Source organism: Pristis pectinata, chromosome 7 (genome assembly GCF_009764475.1).
Source record: "Pristis pectinata isolate sPriPec2 chromosome 7, sPriPec2.1.pri, whole genome shotgun sequence".
In the NCBI taxonomy this organism is placed as follows: domain Eukaryota; kingdom Metazoa; phylum Chordata; class Chondrichthyes; order Rhinopristiformes; family Pristidae; genus Pristis; species Pristis pectinata.
The window spans coordinates 31,912,373-31,930,964 of NC_067411.1; the positions used below are offsets into that span (position 1 = coordinate 31,912,373).

At 38.8% G+C, this 18,592-nt stretch overlaps 1 protein-coding gene across 4 annotated transcripts in view; it reads left to right on the forward strand.

Moving 5' to 3' along the window:
- ric1 (RIC1 homolog, RAB6A GEF complex partner 1) overlaps nt 1–18,592 on the forward strand; it is a 99,011-nt gene that overhangs the window by 68,882 nt on the left and 11,537 nt on the right. For 3 of the 4 annotated variants that reach the window (XR_007956677.1, XR_007956679.1, XM_052020349.1), the window contains 7 exons: nt 357–517; nt 4,442–4,580; nt 6,213–6,329; nt 6,518–7,246; nt 9,935–10,093; nt 12,022–12,158; nt 14,728–15,017. Coding sequence is in view for 1 of the 4 variants with exons in the window: in XM_052020349.1 (XP_051876309.1) it covers nt 357–517; nt 4,442–4,580; nt 6,213–6,329; nt 6,518–7,246; nt 9,935–10,093; nt 12,022–12,158; nt 14,728–15,017 (1,732 nt within the window). In the remaining 3 variants the exon portion in view is untranslated. The remainder of the gene's footprint in view (nt 1–356; nt 518–4,441; nt 4,581–6,212; nt 6,330–6,517; nt 7,247–9,934; nt 10,094–12,021; nt 12,159–14,727; nt 15,018–18,592) is intronic. The other variant, XR_007956678.1, reaches the window with a different exon arrangement.

The following is an 18,592-nucleotide window of genomic DNA, read 5'->3' on the forward strand; positions in this document are numbered from 1 at the left end:
TCACTCACTGCAGAGTACCCACATTATTTAATGTGGCATTTCCAGTTAATGATGGCCACCCATACCCCACACTGTTGATGGACAGAGAACTTGGTTATAGTAATGCCTTTGAATGTCAGGGATAGGTGGTTAGAATCTCTACTGTCTGCAGTACATCTTAGAAATGTAAGAGCATGGTGGGAGACTCTCCATCAATGCAGCTCCAATAACATTCCAGAAGCTCATCACTATCCAGGACAAAGCGTATTGTTCCAGCTGTCCATTTTACAGAAAACATTCTTGCTAACATTTACTGAATGTTTGATATTGAACTTGCATTGTAATTACTTTATCCTTTGTTTTTCTTTCCAAAATAGCTGAGACTTTATCTCCGATCATCCAATTTGGACAATGTTTTTGCTCATATTACCAAAGTACAGGCGGAGACTTTATTAATAAATGTCTTCAGGGACATGGTGATATTGTTCAGGGCAGACTGCTCTATCTGCTTATACAGTATTGATCGGAATGATAATGGGTGAGTAGCCACACTGGTCCTCCCATGTTTGCCCTGGTGGTTTAGTGGTCTGCAAAAGATGATAGCTTTATGCAAAGCATGTGGACATTTGAAATACAGATTTGTGGTTGGGACATGCCATTGGTAAAAGAGCTACTCCACAAGATCACCAAATAAATGCAACCACAGTAAAGTGGTACTTTGCTTACTACTCGGGATGCATTCCCAGCAAAAACAACTCTAGTGGAATCACCGCTAAGGGTCATTATAGCATTATGTAGAGCTGCATTACTTACAGCACTTATGCTGGAAACTTGGTGCTAACCCCAGCTCTCCCCACTGTTGCACACAGCTGTGCCAGGAGTTTGAATGACAGCTCAAACCTCTGTTCGTGCTCCCACATCACTGAAATGGCTAAAACAATCTCATTGTTGCAAGGCCACTGAGGCAGTGGCTACCTATGACAGTTAAGATGGGTGTTGTGTCTATTCAGCGCTGAGATTTGGTGCTCAGGACTTCATCCTGATGCCACAGTGAGTGCATGCCATTGTTGGGTACTATCAGCAGCTGCTGTTGTTACTATAGAGAAATCTCCAGGCTGGGAACTGCTGTGCAGCCAAACAAAGTGAGGAGGAGACACCAGCTTCCATCATATCCAACAAGCAGTGATGTATGATCCAGGCGATCTGCCAACACATCGAGTAGCTGCTGCCAGTCCCCAGCAGTAGCCCAATCTTGTTGTGCTGGCCAAGGTTCAACGCTGAACCCTGCATCTTGGCCTTGAGCTGCTACACCACTCGCCCCAGCCATTCAGTACCAGTCCTTGCAAGCAGCCTCTGCACGTTGCCTTGATGCTTTATTCAACACCAAGCCAAGTGGCTATGAGATCACAGTTTCATTGCTGGGGAGTGCCAGCAGGGATTTGCCATAAATTCCTGGTGTAGTAGTACACAGCCTGAGTGGATGTCTGTCTTGTGAGTGTTCAGCTTTTCAGAATGAGAGTGCTATAACAAATCGACATTAAGTGAGATACCAGTGTATGCAAACTAGGACAGTGCTTTAAAGAGGCTTAAACCTTTCTCTGCTTTTGGACCACACAGTTCATGGCGAAACAAAAGCATTCTAGTTAAATTGTATTATCAACAATTTATCTTAGTCAGAAGTTAAGCAATTTCAGCTCATTTCAAAGATTCTCAAAAGTTCAAAAATTCACGAATTAGACCCTTTTGTTATGCAGCTTGCTTCATGTACTGTATATGGGACATGAATCTGCTGTAAGCTTCAGTGACTGAATGTGCCTCAACTTGCTGACTGAGGATAATTCTTATAGCTTCAGGGCACAAATTTTCATGCATTAACATAGCCGTACTATTCTGAATAAACAATTTGTAAATTGCAGGTAATTTGTTTACTGGGTGTAGCTCATTTACTGGTATGGTAGGTGCTTATTAGTGAAGAATGAATACCTTTTTGAGATGAAATTATTGCACCAGTTTTTGTCTATTTGAATAGAAACTATATAAAAAAAACCCTAAATTGGATTATAAATTATTTTCCTTGGGTAAGGTAATCAAACCTTGCTGTACCAATTCTCCTGGAGCTTGCAACACTTGCAAGCAAATGAGCAGTTTGCTATTTTGATGTTCATTTTGAAAGCAGAACAAATATCTCACAGGTCTGCTTGTTTGCATTTTTCTCTCTTCCTTTAGCCGTCACATTTATACTGGTAAGAGGAATAGTAAGCTAACCATTTCCTACATAATTAGATATGCAGCTCATGAATTATCAACAGTAATAAATATCCCTGTCTTTGTGTGGAACTTTGTTCTTTTCTGTCCAGATGTTGCATTTGAGCTTGGATGGATGCTAATCCTCATTCATTGACCAAGCAAGATACTTTTAAGGGCAGACTCCACTATTTAAAATAGAACAAACTGAAGAACCCAATGTGTTTTCCCTTTTTTTTGGAAAACAGAAAATTTTACATAAGATCTAATATAAATATGTATGACTAGTTCATTATTAGCATTGAATTAGGTTGAATTAAAAAGCATTCAGTGTGGTTTAACAAATCCCTTTTGAAGTAAGCTGCACCAGAGAATGCCCTACAACACAAGCTGCAAGAATTTGGATTGAGAAATAAATGCCCAAACTCTTCAGTGCCATTGATAATTTAAGCTTGGCTACAAAATATTTAGTTTTTTTAAACATTTTTAGAAAGGCTTTTTATTCATAGTTTTATTATCTAAGCCTATATGAATCAGATATTAAAATAGATTTTTGCTTTGCAGTTGGTTTAAAACTCTGGAACATGCATTTCTTCCTAAAATGGACTGAGATTTTACGAGCCAGCTTCTTGCCAACTCTTGTTCCATCTGATACTTTATGCTTTCAACCCCATTCCAGAGCCTTGGACAAAATCTGTGCTGATGTCCCAGTACAGTACTTGAGGAATTCTGCGCTGACTGGGGTGCTGCCTTTCACATGGAGGGAGTTCAGCTGTAACTGAGGCATGCATTCTTTCAGATGAGATATTGAAATAATCCCCTATTTACATAAAAGATCGCACAGCACTATTTGAACATGAGCAGGCATCCTGAGTCCTGCTAATATTGCTAAAATAGATCAATTGGCTTTGGTAACATTTGTTTGTGAGTCCTTGGTGTGTGCAGATATTTCCTAAATTACAACAGTGAATACACCGGAATGTTTTAGTCTATTCACTGTAAAGTGTCACAGCATATGCAACATTTGTGAAAGACAATCCAAGATGCAAGTCTTCATTGAAAAAGAATGCAACTTATTGAACTATTTCACCAACTTACTGCATTTTTGTTCATATCAACTGTACTTAAATTCGACAAGCTGCAGGATATGAGGTGGGGGTCTACTCAAGAATAAAGTTAGGGTCCAGTCTAATCTTGACTCAACCTTAGCTCAAGTTTTAATGTTTCTTTTCTAAACCTGAACTGAGCCAACCATTTCCATGAATGTATCAATCTCAGGCATGCTACCCACATGCAGTAATACTGGATTAGTCTCCTTAAACAGAATGGGGTGCTGCGGTGGGGCACAGCCAAACTGACCTTGCCCCAATTGTTTTGTTGGAGGATACACCTGACCTGACTTGGGCCTTAGCCAACATGTGATTGGTTAGCTAGGTTTTAATTCCTAGAACATGGAATCTTCAATTAATAAAACTTGGAAGCACATGGAAGATCTAATTCGTTATAAAATGATGACTGGAAAATGAAGCATTAATAATAGAATATTGCAATTGGCTTTTAAATATTGTTTATTGTAGTGAGTCCTCAGAAAATTATGTATAACAATACCACCTTGTATATTTCAGAGTAGTTGATCAAGGCTTCAAATGCAAAACTTGATTTTTTTCAAAGGTGTATCCTTAATCTTATTCATTTTGTGGGATCTGGGCATTACTAGCAAGGCCATCATTTATTATCCATCTCTAATTGTCCTTGAAAAGACAGCAGTGAGCTGCCTTCTAAATAAGAAATTGCATAATTGCATTCCAAGAGCTAAATTCAAATCAAAGTCCTGGCTATGGGAGGAATTTCTCCTAGGCTGCCTGTAAACATCAGAGCAGTCCACTGACAGCACAAAACAACCCCTATTCAGCAAGGTTTTTGAACAAAATTAGCAATTTCACTCATCATAAAATATAACGAAAACTGTCAGTGGAGCAATAGGAGGTTCTCTTGAAGTTGAGGTGCAATTTTTTCATAGGGAGCTTATCTGACTTGAAATGTTTGATGCTGACATTGGGTGAAGTGGAATTTTCTTCTGCCCAATATTTATGTGATTTTTTTTAACTTTAAAGTTGTTCTTAGATTTGATCATAGAAGAACAAAACGTGTGACTTTATTTGTGAGAAGGCTTATAGCACTATTTTAATTTGACTTATTTTCTTTCTTAAAACCTTAGCCCTAATCCCACTGCCAGTGTTCAGATTCTGCAAGAAGTATCTATGTCACGTTACATCCCACACCCTTCTCTTGTGGTATCAATAACTTTGACTTCTGTGAGAACAGAGACTGGCATCACCTTGAAAATGCCACAACAGGTATTGGTCACTGTATATTCGATTTTGATGCTACTATTGTATATGGTCATTTGCCAGGTTAATTTTGCATGCATTTTGATGATTTGTATTTCATTATGGTCAATCACGGGTCAGCCCAAGATATTTGAGATTAAGATTTTTTGTGGGAAAAAAAATCTACCAAATGTGAACTTTTGCTTATTTCAATTACTGATATTGTGATACATTCACTGAAATAGGATACACTTTCTTTAAATGCTCTTTTTAAAAAAAAATGCTCTCTGTAACAAGCGTGATTTTAAAAAATAAACTGGGATTAGCGTAGGACTGGTCTAAATGGATGCTTTATGGTTGGCATGGACTTGGTGGACTAAAGGGCCTGTTTCCATGCTGTATGACTGTGGGCATCTGTCCTTTTCCAGAAGGTATCATCCTAATGAATAATAGAAATCAGTAGATCCTATACTTCTCCAAATTACTTCATGCTGTAGACAGCTCAGACTGTCCCATCTCAGTCCTTGCTACCTGACTGTGATTTAATATTCTGCCAGACAATTTTATTGCTTTCATGACAGCTGATCAATCCAATGATTTGCTGCCTGCAACTTTCAAAACACTTGAATGTCCCTCACCAGCGGGTAAATATATCATCCTACATTTTTGACATTATCAGCAGCACTGAATAGCCAGAGGTTAGAATTGCTCAAAGAACCGAATGAAGGTATGTGGCTTTCTTCCCAAGTTCTGTGACATGTGCAGTGATAAAGTTGCACATGAAAGCATTGTGAACTGGCAAGTTGGATGTTGCAGCATCAATTATTGATAGGAGAACTGTGCTCAGAAATAATATTTTTAAAATGTTGACTCTCTAGATCTCCTATTTGCTACAGTTGTGACTGATACCTGGATAAGGGGATCACATATAATTGAGGTTCCTCTATATATGCAAACTAAAGGTGATGTACCATAAATTGTTTATTTAAAAAGTGCTGTGAATGATAAATCAATACCCCAAAACAATTTTCCCTTTCTTAATTTAAAAAAATTATTTACAAAGATTCTTGGTGAGAAAACATAATCCTTCTGAACTTTTAATATCTCTAATCTGTTGAATTGCCCTTTAACTCTAAAAGGAAGAAAGGCAGATGTTATGTTTCCTGATGACTTGCTGTCACTTAATATTCTGCTTTAGATCTGTGGAGTAAATGAATTCTAAGTGCAAAAATTTGTGAATATTATCCGGCAGCCCAAGTTGTTCTTGCATCAGAACAGGAAGTATTCCAGTTTTTTTAAATTAAAACTAAGACTTTATTGCAAATGTAAAAGCTATATGCTTGGATTTTATACTAAGCCATTAGGCAACATGATTTTTGTGCCAATGGACACCTAAAATTCAGGCAGTCCAATCAGTAAAACTAACCAGGAGCTTTAAACTATACAATAGATTGATGAGGAACATCCAAGATGTTTTATTGTGTTAATTCCTTTGCTGTTGACTATGTACTTCAAATGGTCTCTGACTCATTTGAAGTGCATAGAGAAAGGAAACTGGAAGCAGTTAATAACATTAAATTTTATTTTTGAATTAATTTTTTACAGCTGAAGATGTTCCTACTTTACTGAGTAACTTTGCCTAAATAAATTCTCTTTCAGGCCTGTGCCGCAGAGAGCATTATGCTTAATTTAGCAGGTCAGCTTATCATGCTACAAAGGGATCGATCTGGTCCTCAGGTACGAGAGAAGGACAGTATTTCCAAACAAAAGAAGCTGGTAAGTAAATACACTAGAAAAATCACCACACAGACTACCAGAAAACCATTAGATGTGCCTTAAATATTTGAGTATTTTGTTTCATTCTAAATTATACCCTGAAATGATACTGGAATTGATATTTTTGGATCACTTCAGAACAACAGTTGATAGTAATTTCATGACAAGAATTTTGTTATGTCTTTTAGCTCCCATTCTGTGCTCCTGTTGTACTTGCGCAGTGTGTTGAAAATGTGTGGACAACCTGCCGATCCAACAAACACAAGCGTCATTTGCTCGAAGCTCTCTGGCTCAGTTGTGGAGAAGCAGGAATGAAAGTTTGGCTTCCTCTTTTTCCTCGTGATAATCGCAAACCACATTCCTTCCTATCCAGACGGATCATGTTGCCATTCCAAATCAATATCTATCCCTTGGCTGTTCTATTTGAAGACGCCCTTGTGCTTGGTGCAGTGAATGAAACTGTGCTCTACGATAACTTATATGTACATAACAGTGAAAAAGAACCTTTGGAAGTCCTATTCCCTTTTTGTACTGTTGAGAGGACTTCCCAAATCTACCTCCACCATATTCTTCGCCAGCTTCTCGTCAGGAACCTTGGTGAACAGGCTCTGCTCTTAGCTCAGTCCTGTGCCACATTACCATATTTCCCTCATGTACTAGAACTGATGCTTCACGAAGTATTGGAAGAAGAAGCTACCTCCCGGGAACCTATTCCTGATCCACTGCTTCCAACTGTGGCAAAGTTCATTACTGAATTCCCTCTTTTTCTGCAGACAGTAGTTCATTGTGCTAGAAAGACTGAATATGCCTTGTGGAATTACCTGTTTGCTGCTGTGGGCAATCCTAAAGATCTGTTTGAGGAGTGTTTGCTGGCACAAGATTTGGACACTGCTGCATCTTATCTCATCATCCTACAGGTAGGAAGTTGGTGTGTATTAATTCATAAAATGACCTTCAGGAAAAAAATAACTTGCAATTTTGAAATCTAGAGTAAAATGTTCCAGAGCTTAGGTTTATTATGTTTAAAGCCAGGATGCTGTCAGATTTCAGTACCTTTGATCTAGATCTCTTATCTATTTATTGATATCTCAGAGACTGAACTGAACTGGCTGATGACTTCTGTGTAAGTGAAAACCTCAGAAATAGACCGATATGAATCATCCATTCGGCATTTCTAGCCAAAGATGATTGCAAATGCTTTAAGCTTGTCTTTTTGAGGATGGTAATGCTCAAACCATCTTCACAAGAGAAGACACTAAAAACCATAGATACTCAAGTGGCTATAGGGAGGAATTTAAAACAACTTCCATCACTAGAGGAAAAAAAAGTATGAGATAAATTATTGGGACTAAAGACATAAATCTTTTGAGGTGTGAGTGCATTGGTTGTAATCTACTAAAATTCCCTGGATTCTGAAGAGGCCCTGGAATTGGTAAACTGCAAATGCAACACCTCAGCAAGGGAGGCAGGGAGGCAGCAAGACACATGAGATAGAAAATGTTAACATGCAGCTACAACAGATAATTGGGAAAAGCTAATGGAATGTTGGCCTTTATTGCAATGGGTATAGAACATACAAGTAGAACAGTTTGGATACAACTTTACAAGTGAGATTGTCACTCAAGTACAGTTTAGGTCTCATTATTTAAGGAATGATAATTGTTATGGAGGTAATGCAGGGTCAGTAAGTTGCTTCATGGGACAAAGGTGTTGACATGAGGAAAGGTTCACCAGAAGAGCGAGAGGTGATCTTGTTGAAAAGTGTAAGATTTTGAAGTGGATTGACAGGACAGATGCTCGGATCGTTCCCCTCATGGGGATATCTAAAGCTAGGAGTTTTCAGAATAAGTTGTTGGCTATTTCAAACAAAGATGAGGGTGGTGAATCTTTGGAATTCTCTACCCTAGAAAGGTGCAATGGTGGAGTCATTGAATATCTTCAAGGCACAGATTGGCAGACGTTTGAAATACAGGGGTTTTAAGTGGTATTGAAGGACAAGGCAAGCTTTTAGGGCTAAAAGACTTCTGTTCATGTTTTTAAGTTCTGTCTTATTAGTGAAGCAGCAAGTTGTTCTTGGGTTGCTTCCAAGTGGGTATTTTCATTGAAGTTTGCATTTGCTATTGAGTAATAACGTTTAACATTGTGACGCTTAAGAGCAGAACACATCTGCTGACAAATTAAACAAGCAGGCTTTGTGCATGTTTCATTAATCATGTAAAAACATTGAAAATAGGGACAGGAGAAGATCATTTGGTCCTTTGGGCCTGCTCCACCGTTCAACACAATCATGGCTGATCATCTGTTCCACCATCTTTGCATATCCCTTGATCCCTTTAGCATTAAGAAATATATCTACTTTCTTCCTGAATATATTTAATAACTTGACCTTCCCTAGCTCCTGTGATAGAGTTCCATAGGCTCATCAGCTTCTAGGTGAAGAAATTTCTCCTGATCTAGGTTCTAAATGGTGCGCCCTGTATCCGGAAGCAGTGGCCCTGGTTCTGGACTCTACAGCCATCTGAAACAATATAAGTTTCTATCAGATCCCCTCTTCATTCTTCTATAGTCCAGTGAATATTGCCCTAACCAATCCAATTTCTTCTCGGTGAGGCCCTGCCTGGAGTTGTGTGTGTAGTTTTGGTCTCCATATCTGAGAAAGAATGTTCTCGTCACAGAGGGAGTGTAATGAAGGTTTACTAGACTGATGCCTGGGATGGTAAGACTGGAGAAGGAAATCTGTTGCATCTTTTATAATAGATTCCAGCATATTCCCCATTACTGAACTGCTGAATTCTAAACTGCTCCCTATAATCAGGACCACCTGCTTTTTCTGGCACTTTTATATGCGTCCTGTTTGGATCTAATTCTATCCCCGATTTCTTCAAGCAACAGCTGAGCCCTCTCTTTCCTGGCCTTTTTGTATCAGACAGGAATTAATAATTGTTGTATTTCATGTATACATTCTCTAAATTTTATTCGATACCAAATGAGCTGACGATGGATAGGCAAAGTTCAACTACGTTGTGGGACCAAATGCTTACCATACTGAAATTGCTAAGTAGTTATTGCGAAAGATGTGCACGTGGCAGTGTAATGTACACATTGTAATAAAGCAAATTATATAAATACACTCTTATCTATTATAATTGTGAACGTTTCACAGCATTGTAGATAGTTTCTACTGGCTTCTTGCCAAACCCAGTTAAAATATTAAATGTGATTAAAGAAAAAAATACAGTAGTTACATGAATAAAATTAATTGCCAAAATCATTACTTCAATTTTTCTTTACACTGTTGTCTGAAATGTCAGAGCCCACCATTTTAAGCTAAGACCTCAATTACTGTAATGTTATACAGGAAAACTAATCTAGCATTAGGTTAGATTATTATCTCATCATTTTGACACGTGTCCAAGATGTCTTGTCAAAATTGAGATTGTTCACAAAACTGAATTGCCTGAATTTTAGGTGTCCATTGGCACAAAATTTATATTGTCTAATGGCTCAATATAAAATCCAAGCAAACAGCTTTTACATTTGCAATAACGTCAACAGAAAGATTGTGTTGGTTGCATTTTCTTACCACTGTTTCTTTCTCCTGGTAGAACATGGAGGTCCCTGCAGTTAGCAGACAGCATGCAACACTGCTTTTCAACACAGCCCTAGAACAAGGAAAATGGGATCTTTGCCGTCACATGATCCGTTTCTTGAAAGCCATTGGAGCTGGAGAGTTAGAAACTCCTCCACCCACTCCTACCACTCAGGCATGTATGAAAATGGCTCATTTGGGCCTCAAAACTTATATTGCTACGGTATACAGTTATCGCTCAATGTTGTCAGCAAAACCACAGTGCGCTGCTAAACATTCCCTTTCATTGGCGCAGTTGTTCCATGCTTTTCTATCAGCAAACTTTGCAACAGCTTCCAAATGTAGAAAAGGAAGATTTTCAATCACATCCGGTATGTGAGAATTATTAGTGGGTCCAGTATTTATCCCTGATGGTGGTGAGTTGCCTTTCTGAACTGCTGACTTCCGTGTACGGAACTTCAGGATACAGGCCTAAGAATAGTAATGTATTTTTACAATAAGATAGGGTGTGATTTAAACTGAAGCTTGCAGGTGATGGCATTCCTGATACCCTCCTGCCCTTGCTCTTCCAGGAAATAGAAATTTCAGATTTGGAAGGTGGTATTGAGGAAGCTTAGCAATTTGCTACAAAACATTTTGTACATGGTAGACACTATAACCAAGTTGGGCCAGTTATGGTAGGAATGAATGTTCTGAATGCTAGATGGTGTGCCAGTGAAGTGGGCTGCTTTTTCTATAAGCTTCCAAAGTGGTATTGGATCTTCACTTACCAAGGCAACGGAAGAGTAATCCTTCATGCTGCTGTCTTCTGACTTGTAGAGAGCGGAAAGATTTTGGAGATTCGGGAGGTGAGTTATTCACAGCAGTATACCTTGCCTCTTACCTTCTCTCAATTCCATTGCATTTATGTGATTGGTCCAGCAGAATTTCAGGCCATCGGTGATTCAGAATGCTTAGTTTGCTTCTGATGATATCATTGAATATCATGAGGTGGTGAGACTCTTGTTGAGATGCTCAGTGCTTGGCACATGTATGGCACAAATATTGCTTGTACTTAACGGTGCAATGCTGATTCTCGTCCAGATCTTCTTGTATGCAGGTGTAGACTGAGAATTTTGAGGAATTACAAATGAAACTAGACGGTCATTAGCAAACAACATCAGTAAAGGGGCAAGGTCATTGATGAAGACTGGTCTTGGATATTCCTTTGAGAACTCATACAGTACTGTCCTTGTGATGAAATGATTGGCTTCCAACAAACACAACAAATATTATTTTGTATTAGAAGTTGCTTTGTAGCTGAGTCCTAGTGCAAATAAAGGTCTGAGAATGGTGTTTTCTGTCATTCTTATAATTTGGTCCTTTATGTTAATCTGTGGTATTCATAAACAGCTTTTATCCATTTCAAATTTGTATAATTGACAAAGTAGTTTTCCATAATTCAATGTTGAGGTTCAGCTTGCAGAAATCCTCAAGCTTTATACTTGTGCTTTGCATTGTAAATTGGATCTATTTTATTTAAAAGCCATCGATCTAATTTCTCTATTTTTCACGTGTGTGTAATTTTAACAGTGGAGTATTGGGATTCTGGACAAGTTCAGAGTGCAGATTATGATGAACTTCACCCATTGTGATCGATCTTGCAATCAACATTGTGAATTAAATATTCTTGCTCTTATTTTGCAAACACAAAACCAGGCTCTAACATGAAACAGAACTGCTCATGAGTCACTCATCCAGCTTTACATAGTAAGGTTATTGGATAAAAATAATTCGTTGTGTCTAATCTTCAGGCAGCATGGTTGATATAATTATCACTGCAAAAACAGTGAATCAGAATGAAACATCAAGAAACTTAAACATTCTGAAACATTTACAGAAGTAGCAGCAAGTAATTAAGGGTTTAAGTGTTTATGTGATCAGTTATTAAGATCAAAGCTGATGCATGCCTAATAAACATTAGTTGTGTCTACTCTTGCTCCAAATTTCATGCTCATATATGGTACATTAATGACAACTTTAGCAACAAACAATCTGCTGGAGGGATAAGAATATACCTTTAATGTTTTAAGGTTAATGTATTGCCTTTTTGTTTCATCGCAGGAACCCAGCTCAGCTGGTGGTTTTGAGTTCTTCAAACATAGGAGTATTAGTTTTTCACAGTCAACAGAAGGGCTCAGTACTGGCAAATTTAACCTGCAGAAGACACTAAGCATGCCTTCGGGGCCTTCAGCTAAAAGGTAACCATATTGTTTAATTTTCTAACTAGATTTTTGTGTTCAACTTGTATGCATCATAAATTATTCCTGGTTATTTTTGACACTGTAAATCTAAAAAATTAAATTGGCCTATGAAATACAAAGAAAAATTAAAGATTCATCAACATTGTCTGGTACCTCAAGACTAAATGCAGAGATTTATTGCAAAAAACCTTCACTTTGTCACAATATTGAAAGAAGATCTCTTAGAAGTTTAGTATGGGTATAACTGTGAATCACATTTTATACTTAATTGAAGAGGATAGTTCTTAAATATTTGCAGTAGAAATGCTGAGAAGTCAAAATCTTTAACAAGTTCCTTGTGTTTCATTATGTAAATAGTTTTCCTAGTATGGAACTATTTTGGTTCTGCAAAATTGTCATTTAATTATCCAGGTTTGTTTTAAATTTCACATTATTCCTTTGAGGTATACGATTCTGCATCAGAGTATAATTTTCTAGCAATTACTTTCACAAGACATATCCAACCACTTCATGCAAAACATGTCTGTTTTGTCACTTAATATTCTGGCTAGTTGTATATTCAGGGAACCATTCTTCAACACTGTAAGAAGAGGTATATTTTGGGTTACTGGAGTTTGTGCTTAGAAGCTCTTGGACCAGCTACCAGTATTTGAATATTTAAAGGGGTTCTGCTCGTTGAGATGGGCTCCCATTGTAAATATGTAATTCTGCAAAGTTACCTGTCTACATTAAAAATGTTAACATTAAGTAGGTAATTATAGCCATTGAAACTGTAGTTAATCATTTATTGTTGTCTTTTGTGTTCGACAAGTATAAAGTATTGTGTCAGGAGAGGAGAACTAGATTCTCACCAGAAGATATGTATTGAATAAAGATCTTTATCTCCCAGCTACAGCATTCATGTGGCTCAGTTCAGTCAATTTCTGACCTGGAGCTCTGGTTCCTATTCAATTCTGTATCTACTTCCAGCCTCACTGCTGCTTTGGATCCCACTCTTACCCACCCCTCCCACCAACCCCCCCCCCCCTCCCCCCCCACACACACCTTTCAAGCAAGTTTAAACTCTCTCTAGTAGCACTAACAAATCTGCCTGAAAGGATATTGGTCTCCCTCCAGTTCAGGTGTCACCTCTGTCCCTGAAGAGATCCCAATGGTCCAAAAATCCGAATCCCTGCACCAACTCTTCAGCCACAAATTCATCTGCCATATCCTCTTATTCTTGCCCTCAGTAGGCACTGGGAGTAATACTGCTTTAATACTGTTGCTTTTTAATCTTACCTAAGTCCCGATACTCATTCCGCAGGACCTCATCCCTTTTTCTACCTATGTTATTAACAGTTACCTGAAAAAGTAAAAAAGCAGAGTTTGTAAAAGCAGCTCAGATATCACTGTATTCAACATTAAATAGATGGATAAATATCAAATTAACAGTGACCAGTATCTGGGATTGCCACATATTGGTGTAATTACTCTGGTTAATGGCTTTGGGTTCGCCAGATTATTGGATAGGTAAGAATATATGTAATGTCATTATGAAAGGTGTGATTTTCGTTCTTTTCCCAAGCCTAGGACAACAATGTTAGCTTCTAGAACTTCACACCAATGAGCCCTTTCAACTGTGAAATTATCTTTCACAGTAGGATACTCTGAATTGATTGAATCTGATGTACACACAAACAACTGCATCAAAATCTGGTTTAACATTCACTTAATCTCAGGAAAACTTCAAATTAATTGTAACATGTAGCTCATATAACCACATAATTTGATTTGGACAATCTCCATCATAGTTTACTTTTTATTTTGCTTATGTACATCCAAATGATGTAAGGGTACCCTTTAAGAGAAATAAAATCTTTTTCTGACTTTCAAAAAGGATCTACATTTAATAAAGACTGTGTTTGAGAATCCACTGAGAGATATAATAGGAACCTGAGAGGCAACTTTTTCACCCAGAGGATGGTCAGGATATGGAATGAGCTGCCAGAGGTAGTGGTTACGGCAGGTACATTAAAAAAAATTAAAAGGCACTTACTTAGGTACATGGATAGGAAAGGTTTAGAAGGATATGAGCCAAACCCAGACAAATGGGACTAACTTAGATGGAAATCTTGGTCAACATGGATCTTTGGGGCTGAAGGGCTTGTTTCTGTGCTGTATGCCTCGAGAACTAATGCTTGTGTAAATGTCGATGTTCTAAGGCACAGTTAATTTTTCTGGCCCACTGCTTCCAAGTCTGCATTTAAACTGTTTTCAAGAAATTGCAGTTGTAAACTTGAACTTTCTTCCTTCCATTTCATGTCAAGCACATGAATAAATATACAAAATGCTGCAAATACTTAACTGGTTAGGCAGCATCTGTGTAGAAGGAAACGCATGCTACCTGAGCACTTCCAGCATTTTGTGTTGTACTCATTTCAGTTTGAGGATTTGACATTTTTATATCGGCATTCATTAATGGCGGATTTAAAAGGTTGCAAGGAAGTGATTTAGAAAATAAGTATAACAATTCCAATTAGCAAACTACTAGGGGGGAAAAAATCACTATTTTGTATTTGTTCTTCAGGTGGAGCAAAGATGTTGATAGTGCTGAGAATATGTACATAGATGAGATGCTTTGGCGTCATGCACGGAGACTCTTGGAAGAGATGAGGTTAAAAGATCTGAGCAGTTTTGCTGCACAGCTGGGTTTTGAGCTCATTGGCTGGCTCTGCAAAGAAAGGACTCGAGCAGCACGAGTTGAGGACTTTGTAAAGGCTTTAAAAAGACTCCATAAGGACTTCCTTTGGCCATTTCCTGTTATTCCTTCCTGCTCCTTAGTAAGCTCACCGTTCAAAAATGGTAAATACAAAACAGGTAATATTATTTTAGTCCCTAGAATATGGTATTACATTTAAAAGATACTTGGTATTTCATGTATGCATAAATCACAATTTTCAAAATTATGTATTGTGCAAATGCTAATGTGCTATTGACAACTTTTAAAGTGTCAGAAAAGATTTCATACCTGCACAACGTAAAATTCTATAGAGCTGTCAACCAAATACTACTACTTTCTTGGTGACTTCTCATGAACTTTACTGTAGACTTTGTAGTTTAGTGTAGTTTCTAAAAAAAAAAGCTACTCTGTTTATTGCAAAACATAACATGGTTTGCTACTTGGCTTCCTGCCCTATCACGTGTAGGGAATGGCTCTTGATGGAATAAAGTGGCTGCATCGGTCTCCAACAGATGGCCAGTACGCCAGAAGTTAGTTGTTGAATGAGGGAAGGTCTAGACAGTGCTGTGATCTCCATATTCTGAATCCAATAATTCAGTATAACAGCATAGCTTCTGGCTGACATGAGAAAAGGGAAACGTCAAGTCAGGCACAAAGTGGATGGTTTACTGGCAGCAGTGACCCTTGCCCTTCTATATGGTTTTGAGAGTTTAACTCCATATAGCAGGACATCAAATCCACTGGAAGAATAAGCAAGCCATCATCTCTTCCTCTCCCAGCCAACATCCCCTACTTCAAGGCTATAATTACACATAAGAACATAAGAAATAGGAGCATGAGTAGGCCATCTGGCCTGTCAAGCCTGCTCCGCCATGGCTGATCTGGCTGTGAACTCCATAACCCTTAATCCTTAATTCCCCTACAATGCAAATATCTATCTAATTATGTCTTAAATATAATTAATGAGGTAGCCTCTACTGCTTCCCCAGGGCAGATAATTCCACAGATTCACTACTCTGGGGAAAAGCAGGTTCTCCTCATCTGTCCTAAATCTATTTCCCTGAATCTTGAGGCTATGTTCCCTAGTTCTAGTCTCACGTACCAGTGGAAACCACTTTCCTGCCTCTAAATCATCTACCTGTTTCATAATTTTATATATGTTTCTATGAAATCCCCCCTGAATTCTGAATTCCAGCTAGTAGTCCCAGGCGACTCAATTTCTCCTCATAGGCTAACCCCCTCATCTCCGGAATCAAACTGGTGAACCTCCTCTGTAATGCCTCCAAAGCCAGTCTATCTTTTCTCAAGTAAGGAGACCAGAACTGCACACACTACTTCAGCTGCAGTCTCACCAGTGCCCTGTACAGTTGCAGCATGACCTTCCTGCTCTTAAATTGAATCCTCTAGCAATGAAGGCCAGTGTTCCATTTGCCTTCTTGATAACCTGTTGCACCTACAAACCAACCTTTTCTGATTCATACACAAGCACTCCCAAGTCCCTCTGCACAACAGCATGCTGCAGTCTTTCACCATATAAATAATAATCTGATCTTTCTATTTTTCCTTCCAAAGTGGATGACCTCGCATTTACCAACGTTGTACTCCATCTGCCAGACCCTTGCCCACTCACTTAACCTATCTATTTCCCTCTGCAGACTCTCCACATCCTCTGCACAATTTGCTTTTCCGCACAATTTGCTTTTCCACTCAATTTAGTGTCATCAGCAAACCTAGATATGCTGCACTTGGTCTCCTCTTCCAAATCCTTAATGTATATCGTGAACAGTTGCGGGCCCAGCATCGACCCCGCTCACCACTGCCAACCAGAGAAACACCCATTTATCCCAACTCTCTGCCTTCTATTAGTTAACCAATATTCTATCCATGCTAATACCTTACCCCCACCCAACTCATTCATCCTTATCTTATGGATAAGTCTTTTATGCACACCTTATCAAACTCCCTCTGGAATCCAAGTATTCAACATCTACCTGTTCTCCTCTAGCCACTGCGCTCATTATATCCTCGAAGAACTCCAGTAAGTTTGTCAAACAGGACCTGCCCTTCCTGAATCCATGCTGTGTCTGCCTGATGGAACCACTTCTATCCAGATGCCTTGCTATTTCTTCCTTAATGATAGCTTCAAGCATTTTCCCAACTACGAGCGTTAAGCTAACTGGCCTATGGTTACCTGCCTTTTGCCTACATCCTTTCTTTAAAACACTGGTGTGACATTCGCTGTCTTCCAATCCACAAGGACCTGCCCAGAGACTAGAGAATTTTGGTAAATTATCACAAACACCTCTACTATAACTTCCGCCATTTCTTTCAGTACCCTGGGATGCATCCTATCAGGACCAGGGGATTTGTCTACCTTATGGCCCTCTAGTTTGCTCATCACTACCTCTTTAGTGACAGTGATTGTATCGAGGTCCTCGCCTCCCATCACTTCCATAACATCTCTCCTTGGCATGTTAGACATGTCCTCGACTGTGAAGACCGACAAACTAGTTGTTCAAAGCCTTGGCCATTTCCACATTACCCAATATTCCCCGTTCTCATCTTGCAAGGGATCTTTGTTCACTTTAGCCACCCTCTTCTGCTTTATATAATTAAAAACTTTTACTATCTGTTTTTATATTTTGTGCTAGTTTACTTTCACAATCTATCTTCCCTTTCCTTATTCCATCCTTCGTGGTTCTTTGCTTTTTAAAGTTTCCCACTACTCTTTGCGACTTTGTATGCATGAGCTTTTAGTTTGATGCCTTCTTTTATTTCCTTAGTTATCCAAGGCTGGCTCTCCCCTCCCTTACTATCCTTGCTTTTAACTGGAATATACTTTTGTTGAGCACTGAAAAATCTCTCTGAAAGTCTTCCACTGTTCCTCAACTGTCCCATCATATAGCCTGCGTTCCAGTCTACTCTAGTTCCTCACTCGTCCCATTGTAGTCTCCCTTGGTTAGGTATAATATACCAGTTTTAGATTGGACTATTGCACCGTCTATTTATATGGGAAATTCACTCTTTCCAAGAGGATTCCTAACTAGAAGATCATTAATTTTACCTGTCTCATTGCACAGGACCAAATCTAAGAGCATTTTCCCTTGTAGGTTCACTAACATGCTGTTCAAGAAAGCTGTCATGGGTGCATCCTATGGAGTCATCCTCAGTACAGCTTCAACCAACTTGATTCGCTCAATCTATGTGGAAGTTAAAGTTCCCCATGACAACTGCTGTTGCATTCTTACATGCATCAAATATTTCTTGGTCTATTGCCTGTGCCACTGTAATGTTATTATTCAGTGGCCTATAGACAACTCTCACCAGTGATTTTTTTTTTTCCTTTACTATATTCCTAATTTCTACCCAGATGGACTTGACATTCTGCTCCTTAGATCTTGTATCACTCTGATCTCATCCTTAATTAAGAACGCTATCCCACCTCCCTTACCTTCCTGCCTATCCTTCCATATTACCTGCATTTGACTTTTCTATACTCCACGCTTTTCTAACTTTTGCTATGGTCTCTACATTGCTTCCCTTTGTCTTTCTGCAAGGATTCCCATCCCCCTTCCATATTGGTTTAAACCCTCCCCACAGCACTAGCAAACAATCCCCCCCCCCCCCAGACATTGATCCCAGACCTGTCCAGGTATAAACCATCTGGTTTGTACTGGTCCCACCTCCCCCAAAAGAGGTTCCAATGCCCCAG